General features: G+C 36.6%; 2 protein-coding genes across 4 annotated transcripts; one reads left to right on the forward strand and one right to left on the reverse strand.

Annotated features, from left to right (window-relative positions):
* Positions 1 to 279: 279 nt before the first annotated feature.
* LOC9304525 lies at positions 280 to 1,807 on the reverse strand. Of its 3 annotated transcripts, none has more exons than XM_021016639.1 (4): positions 1,498 to 1,807; positions 1,014 to 1,194; positions 778 to 923; positions 280 to 687 (listed from the first exon to the last, which is right to left on the reverse strand). In XM_021016639.1, exons 2-4 carry the CDS (start codon positions 1,186 to 1,188, stop codon positions 436 to 438), a joined length of 573 nt encoding a protein of 190 aa, XP_020872298.1. In that variant the 5' UTR covers positions 1,189 to 1,194; positions 1,498 to 1,807; the 3' UTR covers positions 280 to 435. The 3 variants fall into 3 exon arrangements, with proteins under 3 accessions (XP_020872298.1, XP_020872299.1, XP_020872297.1); XM_021016640.1 differs by having other exon boundaries at positions 784 to 923; positions 1,014 to 1,202; XM_021016638.1 differs by having other exon boundaries at positions 1,014 to 1,202.
* Positions 1,808 to 5,757: 3,950 nt separating this feature from the next.
* Positions 5,758 to 6,753, forward strand: LOC9306535. The gene is made up of 2 exons (XM_021019928.1): positions 5,758 to 6,315; positions 6,397 to 6,753. Exons 1-2 carry the CDS (start codon positions 6,091 to 6,093, stop codon positions 6,541 to 6,543), a joined length of 372 nt encoding a protein of 123 aa, XP_020875587.1. The 5' UTR covers positions 5,758 to 6,090; the 3' UTR covers positions 6,544 to 6,753.
* The last annotated feature ends 7,835 nt before the right edge of the window (positions 6,754 to 14,588 follow it).

Raw genomic sequence — 14,588 nt, forward strand, 5'->3', positions numbered from 1 at the left:
GAGCAGAGGGATGAAGGTGGATGAGAGATGCCAGGTCTGTGGAGGTGACGAAGAATCGGTGAACCATGTTTTATTCACTTGTTCTTTAGCTAGACAAGTTTGGACTAGTGTGACTGAGATCCATTCGGGTGTTTAGTGATATCCATAACCGAACCGGAACCCTTTTTCAGTTCAGTTCGGTTCTTTGGTTCCGATTTATATACCGAGACCTACCCAGGTATTTGTGAAATTTAATCATCAAAAAAAAAAAAAAAAAAAGTAAACTAAAACAAACTAAAATTGAAAATCAAAGGATCGTCAATAACACTACTAAATGTTACGTAGAACCGCTTAAGACAGCCTAACTCGTTAATCACAAACATAACAAATTCAAATATCTAGATTCTAGATGATAATTATCAGATCTCTAGATGATAGTTATCAGATCTATAGTCGTTAAGCGCTTCTGCGTCTTATAGACAATCGCCTTGCATGTTTTTTAAAACACCGATTAATAGGCTTTACATAGCCAATACGACGAAAACAATAATGGTGTACTATAAGAAAGATTCCCAAAGCGAGAGAGTTTATTAGGAAAATCATGTTCATGCATGCAATCGTTGTATGGTTTGGCGCGAGTTGATCATTGTCCAGTTTGGGCTCCATATCATCCATGTGGAAGCAGACATGTTGACATACGGAAACAATCTACACATAATATAACGACAATGGTAAATGATATATAATTGACACTAAATAAGTAAAGATTATGCAAAAGGATGCATGATTAAATGGTACCATAACCTCATCAAAGTTGTGAGAATCAAAAGTCGACACAGCTTTCAGAGTGGCTATTCCAGGCCTCTTTGCCTGGATAACTCCATAGAATGACACAACCAAAATCCTCGTATCTGAGCTGAGCCACTTGTAATCATGACCGGATGCTTTTGCGCATCATATATATATTGAACATCAATTAAGATCTCATACTCATGGCACTTAATAGTCAAACAAGGAAACAAAAGATCATATACCTCCTCTCACAGCTAGATTAATCTTCTGAGAAACATGAGGGGCCCATTGGTCTGGTACCTCCTCTGGATTCTTATGTCCATTAGAGTAAGCATATTCAGAAGAAGCTCCTCCTAGAGAAAGCATGGCCATAACCAAAAAGCACAATGCCAGACGACGGACACAATTGGCCCTCATTCGAACCTAGAACACTAATTAAACACAAAGTCAGATTTGATACTGGAGCAGCAAAAATCTAATGAATAAAGCCCAACGTTAAACTTAATATATACATTAATTCATTTCCGATTATGAATTCCTGAAACGGAACAAACGTATAGGTCCCTACTCACGAGAAATCCGGTACGGCAACCGAACAGCATAAAACCCAACCATTCTATTCTAACACAAAAGAAACTAACAACAAGAAGAGAAATCACGCAGCCATGTGGTGAGCACAAAGCGAACTATTCTCAGTAACTTAAGATATCGGAGAGACATTTGTACCTCTTAATCCAAATATCTGCAGAGGAAGGACAAGAGAGCGAGACGGAGGAGAGTCGGCAAAGATCGATGGTGGACTATATATTAGGTACGTGAAAAATAAAAGATCAATTTGTTACATAACACTAAGGGGGTGTTACTGGATTGATGTTTTCAAAGTTTTTTTTTAGCTTAACCGATAAATTTGCAAGTATTTTGATGAGTTTTGACCAAGTCACTTCAATACACGAACACGATGGAATTTCTCTTGTATATTGGTATAGATTTTGACTGAGTTCCCTTTCCACTACAACCATATCCAAGGATTCCTTGCCAAAAAAAAAAAAAAAAAAAAAAACTAATTTAGTTTTAAAACATAATTTTAGTTTCCCTTTACAAAATAGCTAACCAACGTTTCTAACCAATTTTCTTTTGATACATAAAATATCAAAATCGCTCGATGTTTTATGTGACATACTCAAAGGACGAAACGATTTTTCGCAACCAAAACTAGTAACGCCAATAATATTCAATAAATGATCCATGAGTTTAGATGACAAGCTTCAACTCTTATAAATCCTCTAACAATTGTTTCTATGTTTTGTTTTATAACTTTTGAAAGTCCATGTTTTAATTGTAAAAGCTCATGTGTTTGCCCATTAAATACCACAAAGCTCAACACGTAATTTAATTTTTCAATAACGCTAGGATAAAGCTTTTCACTAATTATTTACATATTTTTTTAATATTTTCAAAATTAAATATAAAAGAATAATTTAAGAGAAATTGCATCTTATACTCCCAAATCAAGTTTTTGGGACAAAAAAAAACACTCAAAAGTTTATTGGACAAAAATAGCATATTAGGCGCGTTAATAGGAGTTAAACTCAAGGAGCTATGCGCCTTACTTTCTGGCCAATTAACATCTGGAAAGTTGTACAAATATATGTTAAAGTATGAACCTAAAAACAGTTCTGAGATGGATTATTAATGGCGTCGTTTGGAGGTCAAAGAGTTATTGGATCTTGCTGAAAATTGATGGAGTTATTCATGGTACTACATGCTAAAGAATAAACGGTGAAATTGAGTTTTCAACGGTTAATTTCTGATTTAATCATGCATTTCTGAGATGGTTTGGTATAGAGCAAATTATGATAAGATTTATTGTTTGGTTGGTAAAATGAGCTTGGATGAGCCGAAGCTCTGCATGAGCATTTATGAGGCATTGATCTATGTCTCGGTTGATGGAAAACTAATCTTGAAACCTATGTTCGAACCGTAGCGTCTCCGACAAAATGCGAAGGTGAGGGTGGTAATCGTGGAAACAAAATGGTTATCCTCTAAGCATGTTCTTCATAAATTGTTTGTATAGGTTTGGAAACTATGTGCTTGTTTGTATGTTCGTTGATTGATATTGTGTGATATGGTAGGATGGTATGATGTATGATAGGAAAACTTTATATATAACATGCATCATATGATATGAGTTGTTGTGGTGGGGGCACGAACCTAAGATTGGTTTTGTGTTTCATGATGGGCGAACCTAGGATTGGTTTCGGGCCTGGCGATTAGACGAGCCTGAGACTGGTTTCGTGCAATACAAAGCCGATGGGATTTCGGTTTAGCGTTATTGTCGATTTTGTATATGGTTGGATATTGTATTAAAATGTTATGTTGTTGGACGTATGGTTGAGAATATGGAGTCTCATTCTATGTTATGCACTGATTGTTGAGTGTGATTAAAATTTCGCCATTGTGTTCATCCCTTTTATCTTTTCCCTTAGGTTAATAAGCTTTATGAGATGTAGAACAAAGAAATAAGCGTTTTGGCGGGACCATATGAATCCATATGAATAACATGCTGACTTCGCCTGTAAGGCGGGCCGGGTGTTACAAACATATTTTTCGCTCGCGGCAAGAAAAAATATCGTCAAAATTTTCCCGCAAAAAAAATTTCCGTCCGACTTTTCCCGCCAAAAAAAATTTAAAGAAATTCAGGAAGAATTCAACGAAATTCAGGAAGGATTCTACGTAATTCATGAAAGATTTCACGATCCGTGAATTTCTTCATGAATTACGTGGAAATTTGTTTTGCAGAAAAATGTTAAAAAAAAATTTTGGGGGGGAGGGGGCGGGGGAATTTTTGACAAAAAAATTGACGGAAAAAAATTTTTACGTCGCGAAAATTTTTTGGTTGAAAATTTCTAATTTTATTTATTTATAGTAACTAAATTAATTATTTATATTTGATATTGAAGTTTATATTGCTATTCGTAGAACTTTTGAAATGTAATGCTATTTGGAGAAGAAAATTTTAGTTTGGTTACGAAGAATCTGCGGAAAAGAGGACTTGAGTGTGATTTAGGATGTGCCAGATGTGGCGCATTTGAGGAAACAATTAATCATACACTTTTTCAGTGCCACCCGGTACGACAGACTTGGGCGTTTTCACAGATTCCTACAGTAATGGGGAATTTCCCCACGGAATCTATTTATGTGAATTTGGATCACTTATTCTGGAGAATACCTTCGGAATTTAACTCATCAGCTTTCCCATGGATTATCTGGTATATTTGGAAAGCAAGAAATGAAAAAATATTTGAAAATATAGATAATGTTCCATTAGAGGTATTACGGTTAGCGGAAAAAGAGGCACAATTATGGCTTTCAGCTCAACTAGAGCTTACTAATGAAAATAAGGGCCCAGTGGAAGTGGTAAATCGATATCGAGTGTGGGATGCCTCACTTGATTCGACCTATTCGGGATACCGTTGTTTTGTGGACGGATCTTGGAAAGAAAGCGACAAGTTCTCCGGGACAGGATGGTTTTGTACATCATCAACTGGAGAACCGCCAACAATGGGAGCAGCGAACCTCCGTAGAAGTCTATCTCCATTACATGCAGAAGTCGAGGCCCTTCTTTGGGCAATGAAGTGTATGATTGGTGCAGATAACCAAGAGGTAACGTTCTTTACAGACTGTTCTGACCTGGTGAAGATGGTGTCTTATCTTCACCCAACCGAATGGCCGACATTTAGGAAGAATTTTCAAGTTTTTCTTTATCTTTAATTTCTCGTAGTGCTAATACAAAAGCGGATAATCTTGCACGACAAGTTCGTACAGAACCGCTTCACATCACGTATGTAAACAACATTCCTCAGGAATGACTTTTTTAAGCTCTAATTAATTTCGGATGACAAAAAAAAAAAAAAAAAATTTAGTTTGGTTCTATTTATGTCAATATTAACTTAATTATAATATTTATTTAAATTTTTGTTAGTTATTTTATTAATATTATTTTATTTTATATTTTCAATTAAGACTCATCCTCTCCGTCCCTCTTCTCTCAAAACCCTCCACGTCCGATCCACTCAGTTTCTTCAGATCTATAATTTTGGCCCCAGAACTTTCAAGGACATCCCTTTCCTACTTGAACTTCTCTTCGATCTTCTCGTACTCTCCACTTTTGGTTTCGGAATCTTCTCCATTTTCATTAGAAATAGCGATTACGGGAGCTCCTCTTCCTTCCCCTACGATTTCACCTCTAGCTCCTGCGTCAAAAATTCTACCTTTACGAAATTTTCGGATGGGTACTACTAGGCTTCTTCGAGTGTCATGTACGGTATGGTTTCTCCGTCTGATTCAGTCTTTGAGAAGGATTTGATCTGGACCCTTGTTGTAACGCTCATTTTTAAGTGTGCCTTTCTGTTTTAGCGTCCTGCTTTTGCTCAAACACTACACTAAGCAGATTGTTTATGCTTGTTTACCTCTCTTTGTCCTTTTCCCCATCTTTTTTCAATGTCTATTGGTTTGTCGCTTGTACTCTTAGCTCTTCTTGTAGCGACGCCCTCCCTCTAGCTTACAGAATTCTTGTCCTAGTCTTCGTTTTCTTGATCATCGGGATCGTTGTCTGGATCATAGTAGCTAATTGGCACAAGATTGAGCTCACTATCCAAATCATCAGTGTTGCATCGGATGCCTTGTCCAAAAATTTGAAACTTTTTGTTGTGTTGCCGCTGCTGATTCTCGGGCTAGTGGTGTACTATGCGCCGATTGTGGTGTTCTTGGTGTTTGCAAGGTTTAATGGCAAGTTTGTGCCACGAGAGTTGGATGGTCACTACTTTTGTGAGTGGAAGGAAGATTCTTGGGTTCCTGCCTGCCTATTATGTGCTTGCCATTTTAACGATGATCTGGTCTCTTGCTGTAATGGTGGAAATGCACGTGTATGTGATAAGTGGAACTATTGCTCAGTGGTATTTCTCCAAGGAAGACTCAATGGTATTCATAGTCTAGACCTTATAGATTGTATACATGTATTGGAATCCATCATCTGCACTTGTTTGGTACTTTAAATGTGAAAAGAGACAGCAGACAGTGGTATTTTCTGAAGGAGATTATAGTTTTGAGGATCCAAATTTGCACTAGTCTCCAAATCTGTTGTTGGCTTATGTCAAATCATGTGTGAATCTTATTCTTTTTCGTATCTGTGTCTTTAGGAACGCATTTGGTCAATCCTTTGGTACAATATGTGTATCAGGACTTCTCATCTGCATTGTTCGTGTGGTCCGGGCAATTGTGGACAATGCAAGAGAAGAGAACCCACAAGGGATAGTGAACATGGTTCTCCTTTGCTGCGCAAACGCCTTACTTGGAGCCCTTGACAATCTCAACAAGTTCACCATCGAATTTGCTGCAATAACAGGGGAAGCCTATTGCACCTCTGCAAAAATGACTTACGAGCTCTTAAGACGCAACCTACTGTCAGCTGAATTTGTCGAAACGGTTTCCACCAGAATCCTAACCGGAATAGTCTTTGTCCTCTCAGCCGCATATGCAGTCGCGGTAAGTATTATCTTTTGCTTTTCACCAACTAAGCATTTAATAATTGTCTTAATCACTAATTTCCGGTTTGATGATGCACAGACATGGGGTGTTCTGAGAGGAGTGAGCAACCTGGGTATAGATTCGTATGTGGTGGCTATACTCGCGTGGCTGTTACTGATTGAGGATGTGATTGACACAATCTATGTCTGTTATGCGATTGATCGAGACAAAGGGGATATTTGTTAGCAGGAAGTTCACGAAGTTTATGTTCACAAGATCTTCTCTCATCCCAAATGCTCTTAATGCAGGAAAAAAGATACCGAGCTACACGAAGTATAACGAAATACATGGCTATACATGCCAAGTTTAGAAATGTACAATCAACTACACGAACTAAATATATTGCATGCCCACATATACCAACTATATGATGACATGTGATCAACATCACGAACATTTTATTCTGGTACACCAATCATTAAAATCCGGCGATGACCATCGTTGACCGGTATTACAACAAAAATATTCAAAAAAATTATTTTTATTTGTTTTAAAATTCTATTGAATCTTTTATGGTACTGTATAATTAAAGAAGAAATCCCATTCTATATTCAACATAAAGAAATTTTGTATTAATACATTGATTATTATAATTAGTTAGTTTTCTCAATTTCAAAACTAAAATAAAAGTGAAATACAAATAATTAAGCGAATTACTTATTTTTACATTGTCAATAAAAACATTAACTTATTATTTTACAAATATTTTTGCTAACATCAATATAGTTAATTTTCTATTTCCTATATATTAAAAAAAATTGCAACCTTTTTTGTTGTTTACGCGTTATTACGAGAATGTTTTTTAATAATTTTAATTACAAAAGTTACCAATGTATTACGTTTAGACTAAAGAGTATGTAAAATTTTCTATATTTTTAACTATGTATCATAATTTTGATTTTAGCATAAAACTTTATATTTTTTACCATGCCAATTTTAGATTAAAGTGTCATAAACTCAATTTTTCTAATAAAATTTATTTTATTTCACTTTTAATTTAGTTTTGAAGTTGAAAAAATTAACTAATTATTGGAATCATACAAAAAAATTTTTGTTAAATATAGAATGTGTTTTTTATTATTATACAACACCATAAATGATTCAATTGAATATTTCTTTTAAAATAAATAAAAATATTTTTTTGAATATTTTTGTTGCTCAATGCCGGTCAATACCGGTCAACGATGGCCAACGCCAGATTTTGATAATTGGTGTACGAGAATAAAATGTTCGTGATGTTCACCACATGTCGTCATATAGTTGGTATATGTGGGCATGCAATATATTTAGTTCGTATAGTTAGTTGTACATTTTAAACCTTGGCATGTGTGACCATGTATTCTGTTATACTTCGTGTAGCTCAGTATTTTTTTTCCCTTAATGCATAGCAGAAGATGATCCAACGTCTTTGCTTGTTGTATTTGTTTTTTGTTTGTTTGCACCATTGTAAATTCCTAACTAGAGAGTTGAATCTGGTGAATTGTCGTTTGTCTTCTTGGGGTTTCTATTGATATTTTGTAGAGTTATGGGATAATGTTGAATAAAAGAAAGACTTATTTTAGGAATTACTGTAATGTGCTATGTGTTTCTTTTATTAATTGAGGGGGTGATTGGGAGAGGATTTAAGTACCGTAACTTTAATTTAAAGTCTTCAAAAACCAAAAACTTACCAATCACGGTTTTAGTGTTTTAATTTTTTTTTAAAGCTTTTAAAGTCTTACTATCCACTTTTACTTCTTTTATGTTCAATTTCTTAAAGTCACAAATATGAAGCTTTTGAAACTGTAGCAAATAAATATTAAAAATATGTTTTTTTCTCTTTCTTCTTCCCTATAATGATTGAAAATTATGTGTAATTTATCACAAAGATATTTTGATAAATTAATAATAATATTTTTACTAGGCCTGGGCATTCGGATACCCGTTCGGGTTCGGTTATTTTTTTCGGGTATCGGGTGTATTTGAGTATGGGGTCAAGACCCATTCGTGTATTCTAAAAATTCGGTTCGGGTTCGGGTCGGTTCGGGTATTTTAATAAAAAAGCAAAATACCCGAAAATAACCAAAAATACCCAGAATATTTTCGGGTTCGGATCAGGTTTGGGTTTTTAACTCATATATACCCAAATCTAACCGAAATACCCGATTTCTCGAAAATACATTGGTTACTCTTTACCCAAATATAACCATAAATATCTAAAATACCTAATATATTCGGATTTATGATTGTAATTTTAAGTATCCGGGTATTATAAATATAAAAATAACTAATATTTTTAGGTGTATATTTGTATTTGGGTACATTCGGATATTGGATTCGGTTCGGGTTCGGTTCGGGTTTTTTTCGGGTAGGAAGTTAGGACCCATTCGGGTATTTTTAAAAATCGGGTTCAGGTTCGGTTCGGGTATTGTTCGGGTTTTTCGGTTCGGGTATTCGGTTCCGGGTATTTTGCCCAGGCCTAATTTTTACTATCGTTATTTTGAGATCTATTTTTTATAATTTGTTTTGCATCAACGACCATCATATATAATGGTGCTAAACTTTGTGTTGCTTTTTATCAAAACAACCATTGTGGCTCAAATGAAAATAAACGTAAAATATTAGGGTTTAAAAGGAGAAAGTAAAAAGTAAAGGGCTATTTAAAGAAGCACAGGGAGAAAGAGGGCCTTTTAAAGAACCACATGGAGAAAGAGAAAACGAAAATTGAATTGGCAAAAAAAAAAAAAAAAAATTAAATCTGTTATAAATCATAGGGATGGACTCGTTAACCGGCCCAAGGCCCATAAGGTTTTATCTCTTTTTTGTGTTCCCGTGTAAACTCATATATATACACTCTTATGTGTTAATAAGATTACACAGTTTATAACACGTTATCAGCACGAGTTTGCTCTAGAGAAATAAAACCACCTTCAAAAAGCTCTAACCCTAAAAATCGCTAAAACCGTAAAAACCGCACATCATCAGATCCGATCGCAGTACTGCTCATTGCGGTACTGTTCATCATCGACACTGTTCATCATCAATACTGTTCATCGTCGACACTTTTCATCGTGGTACTGTTCATCACGGTACTGTTCATCGTGGTACTGTTTGCGGTTCGTTGCAGCAGCGTGAGTTACCGAGGTCTTTAGCTCCCGGTCCCAATCAATTCAGAATTCAATCAGTGGTTAAAAGATTAAACCCTAAATCGCGATGATATCCCTAAATCCTAAATTGATTTTTGCTTGATTGTGTGAAACCCTAAATCCAAAATTCGAGAGATTGAATGCTCTTTAAATCATGGAATCGAATTGAGTTTTATGGATTTATTGATAGAAACCCTAATCGCGATCCTATATCGCGAAAGCCAAACTGCAAGTTGCAGTTGAATTCTAAACCTAACCGAACTTATGTTCGGTCTAAACCCTAGGTTAAACCGAAAGTAAACCGAAACCCTAAATCCTAGGTTATACCGGTTTAATAAATCCTGTCACGGTTTAATATCAAATTTCCCATAAATAGAAAGTTCCATATAAGGAAAGTATCCAGAAATAGAAAGTTTCGTAAAATAGCAAGTTTCCCAAAATAAAAGGCTCTCTAAAATAGCAAGTTTCCCAAAATGGAAAGTTACCAAAATAGAAAACTCCTTCATAAGAAAAAATTCCAAAACCCTAAAGTACATGTTTGTTTAGGATTTCTTTCTAGATGAGAAATAGAAAGTTTCCATAAATGGAAAGTTCCATATAAGGAAAGTTTCCATAAATAGAAAGTTCCATACATAAAACCGAAACCCTAGCAAAAACCCTAGTACTATAAATCGCGGATGCTAACACCCTAAAATTTAACCGCGAGATCCTAATATCCTAATCTAGTATGATCCGATTGTTTGGTTGTTTTTTTGTTGCATACTAGATCAATCTTCTAGGGTTGATTTCATCCATATATATATAACATGATTGTTTAGAAAACACTTGCTGAAGACAAGCATGGCTCGGTCTTAAATACCGCATTACTTGGTCTAACCGATTACATGAGTTCTCATTTAACTCTATATATTGTAGATGTCAGAAATCAACTATTATGAATACACGACATTCAATGCCTTTGGTGACAATTATTTACAATGGACTTTGGACACTGAGATTGTCCTAAAGGAAAAAGGGCCTGGTGAATCTATTGTGGAAGGAAACAATGTCACCAGAAGAGAAAGATATAAGGCGATTACTAACATACGCCATCACCTCAATGAGAGTCTCAAAATTAGTACCTCACTATTAAGAATCCTCTGGACCTCAGGACATAGTTGAAAAAAAACAATCAATATAACCACCAAAGAACGGTGCTATTACCCAAAAGTCCGATTCGATCGAAAGAATCTCAGATTCCAGTAATTCATATCCATGAATGAGTATAACTCAGCACTATTTAAAATAGTGTCAATACTGAGATTCCGTGGTGAGGAAGTTAATGAGAATGACTTGCTAGAGAAAGCATTCTCGACCTTTCACACAAACAATATATTGCCTCAGCAACAATATCGTGAAAAAGGTTTTCACCACATATGCAAGTCTAAACTCTTGTTTTGCTACTTGTTGAGCAAAACAATGAGTTATAAATAGTGAAATGAGACCTCCTGGTCCTACCCCATTATCATAAGCCCATTGGGCTGAAGAGCCTAAAGAGCCTAAAGAGACTAAAGAGACTAAAGAGTCTAACCACGTCCAAAGAGATAAGTATCATGGCCACAGTCATGGTAAATGGAATGGACGTGGTAGAAGTGGCAATTATAATTTATATGATCAAGGAAACCATTCATATGGTTAAGGCCGCCGACCCGACTTTGGTCGTAATCTAGGTAGAGGCCGCGTTATACCCAAACCACAACACTCAAATAAACTTGTTTGCCACTGATGAGGAATGGGGAAACCATTGGACTAAGACGTGCATGACACCTAAGCATCTCGTTGATCTCTATCAAGAGAGTTTGAAAAGAATCTAGAAGCTCATTTAGTTCATCACGATGGTGAAGAAGATTTCGATCATGAGATAGATGACTATGAGACTTCGGATTGCCTAAAAGAGGCTTAATTGTTTTCAGCATCTAAGTGTTCTTGATTTATTTTCTTGACTTATTTTGTTTTGTCTTGATGTTTTCTATGTTCTATGACTTTGAATTGATTGATTTATGAGTTATGAGAATTCAATAAACGAAATATCTAAAGACATAGTTCATTAGCCAAATTCCGAGTATAGCTAAATTTAGTGAAGGCTAAGGGCAGGCCCATGGCAGGCCCACATTCCCAAGGGCACGCATCCTCAGATGCTTCATATTTACCCAGCTCAAAGGGGCTTGTTGAGTTTCAAAGAAATGTGTTTGAATGATCCCAACATTGAAACTAAGGGTGAAGGGAACAAAGGATTCCCATATATTACTAAGAGCACCCAAGACCATGAGAAGGTCTTAGAGACTATACCCGCGTCATAGACCTTTACTATGCCAAGGTCAATATGATAAAGGCTAATACAGTAAACAAAAGGGTTTACTGAGAAATTCACTAATGGCATGACCGGCTTGGCCAGCCTGGTTCTAACATGGTGCGTAAAGCTGATATTAAAATCAAAAGGGCACACCCCTTAAAGACCTCACGTGTGTAGCATGTACACAAGGGAAACTCATACTAAGGCCATCACCAGTCAAAGCAACTAGAAACTTGGTGTTTGCTAGATTGCTGGCCCAGACCATAAGTCTGTGAGCCCACATACTTAAGACTATATGTCTAGATAATGCTGGTAAATTATGTCCCAAGCGTTTTATGGCTACAGTATATCCATGAGGGGGAGAGTAGTATACCCCATGGCACATGTCCATACTCTAACTCACAGTAGCTGCTTGGGGACACATAATATTACATGCAACAAGAACTTATACGCATCATGCCATTCTAGTGAGCATAGATATTCACCATCCCAACTACTCACAGGTCAAGAGCCAGATATGTCCCATCTAAAGACATTTGGGTGTGTCACCTATTTACCCATAGCACCACCACAAAGAGCAAATGATGGGACCTCAAAAGGGGATGGGAATATACGTTAAAAATGATTCTCCCACCATCATTAAGTATCTCGAGCCAAAGGCCAGATACAAGGATTGTCATCTCAATGAATCCGTTTTCCCAACACTGGGTGGAGAGACTAACAAGCATGGTCAAAGAACTTACATGGAATCAAACATCCTTCACATGGCAAGATCCTCGGACTCCATCAGAGATCTAAAAGACTATATATCTGCAAAAGCTAGCTAAAACAGTTGCCAAGATTCCTATAATGACCCAAAGAGAGTAACAATATCGTACATACCAGCTTGTAATGCACCAGTACGTATTGATGTTCACAAGGAACACAATCAAGTTGCTACATAGGCTACAACACGTAAGAAACGTGGTAGACCCAAAAGGTTCCAAAGACAAGAACCCTCGGAAATCAAAGAAATGTGCAAGGGAAACCGAGAAGGTTCAAGAAACCATAGACATGGCCGGCTAATAGACATAACCCTAAGGTACCAATCAATGAGGTTTGGGACGCCAAACCTCAAGGTCCTGAAAGTGTAAAGAGATCTCTATCAACTATATCATGTCTAGAATACAATGGAACCGAAAAGATGTCGACATCAATGATAAAATATTTGCGTACAAGGTGGCAACTGAAATAAATGAGGATCAGGAGCCCACGTCTATACTAGAGTGCACTCAAAGACCTGATTGATTAAAATGGTACAAGAGCATAAAACGTGGAGCTAAGAATCATTAAGAAGAGGAATGTGTTTGGTCTAATACGAAGGACAACATTCAATGTAAAGCCAGTGGGACAAATGAGTCTTTGTGATTGTGTGAAATAAACATAGTGAAAGCGTGATATATCAGACACGGCTTGTCTCACAAGGATTCACACAAAGACCAGAAATAGAGGAGATATACTCCCTTGTGGTGGATGCTAAGAAATTTAAATTTTTGCTAAGTCTGGCTATATAAAAGAGAAAGACTTGATTTGCGGCTAATGGATGTAATGCCTGCATATTTATATAAGTCCACTGGATAATATATGAGATTACCAGAGGGTATTGAGCTCAAAGATAAGAAAGATTCTCGAGAACAGCATTGCATAAGGCTGGACAAATCCTTTCATGGACTTAGACTAAGTGGGCGTATGGAAGGTTATAAATGATCCCATCAGTCCATGTATTTTCATAAAGAGGTTTGCAAACAAATGATTTGTAATCATAGCAGTGTATATGAATGATTTAAACCTCTGAGTAATCGACCAAACAGTTGAGTATATCTAAAGAAAGAATCTGAAATGAAAGACCTAGGCAATAATTAAGTTCTGTTTGGGATTACAACCATAGTACGTGAATAATGGAATCCTTGTGCATCAAATGGAATACACTGAAAGAGTACTCAAGGAGATTTAATAAGGACCAGGCCCGCCCATTGACCAGGCCCAATGGTGGTGAGAAGCCTCAGATTGGATAGTGATCCATTCAGTCCGGAAACGCCATACCTCAGTGCCATAGGAGTTCTAATGAATTTGGCTAGACACACTAGACCAAACATTTGTTTTGCCGTGAGTGTCCTGTCTAAATTTAGTTCATGATCAACCCAAAGGCACTAGAAAGGTTTAAAGGAAGGTTTGGTTAAATTTTAAAGTTTATTCTTCATGTGTTGTTTACTTGGGTTTATTCTATACTGATCTAACCAAAGAAGGTCCAGTTTGCTTTGGTTTAGTTTGATTTGCTGATGCAGGTTATTCATAAGATCAGATTATGGCATGGTCAAAGAATAGGAACTACGTGTGGCTTGATCCCTTCCACGGGTACGTAGGCAGCCTTCCTTAAGGCGCAGCTACTACTACATCAAGACCATCATATTTGAAGACAACGCAGCCTGTATTGCTCAACTCAAGGACGGCTACACTAAGAGAGACCGGACAAAGCACATTTTGCCAAAGCTCTTCTTCACACACGAGTTACAGAAAGCCAGTGAAGTACAAGTTCAACAGGTCCGGTCCAACAACAACTCAGCCGATTTATTCACCAAGTCTTTCCCAACATCAACACTTAAGAAACTCATACATCAGATTGGGATGCGAAGACTTAAGGAGCTTCAGTGATGTACAAATCAGGGGGAGTAATGTGTGTTGTACTCTTTTTCCTTCACCACGGTTTTGTCCCACTGGGTTTTCCTGGTAAGGTT

Source organism: Arabidopsis lyrata, assembly GCF_000004255.2.
Source record: "Arabidopsis lyrata subsp. lyrata unplaced genomic scaffold ARALYscaffold_7, whole genome shotgun sequence".
In the NCBI taxonomy this organism is placed as follows: Eukaryota; Viridiplantae; Streptophyta; class Magnoliopsida; order Brassicales; family Brassicaceae; genus Arabidopsis; species Arabidopsis lyrata.

Excerpts from the sequence above, each read along its gene's own strand:
- LOC9304525 (XM_021016639.1), bottom strand. The coding sequence starts at position 1,188 with ATGAGGGCCAATTGTGTCCGTCGTCTGGCATTGTGCTTTTTGGTTATG. Across the intron at positions 924-1,013 it reads TAATCTAGCTGTGAGAGGAG|CATCCGGTCATGATTACAAG; the intron begins GTATATGATCTT and ends GATGCGCAAAAG. Across the intron at positions 688-777 it reads ACAACTTTGATGAGGTTATG|ATTGTTTCCGTATGTCAACA; the intron begins GTACCATTTAAT and ends TATTATGTGTAG.
- LOC9306535 (XM_021019928.1), top strand. The coding sequence starts at position 6,091 with ATGGTTCTCCTTTGCTGCGCAAACGCCTTACTTGGAGCCCTTGACAAT. Across the intron at positions 6,316-6,396 it reads CAGCCGCATATGCAGTCGCG|ACATGGGGTGTTCTGAGAGG; the intron begins GTAAGTATTATC and ends GATGATGCACAG.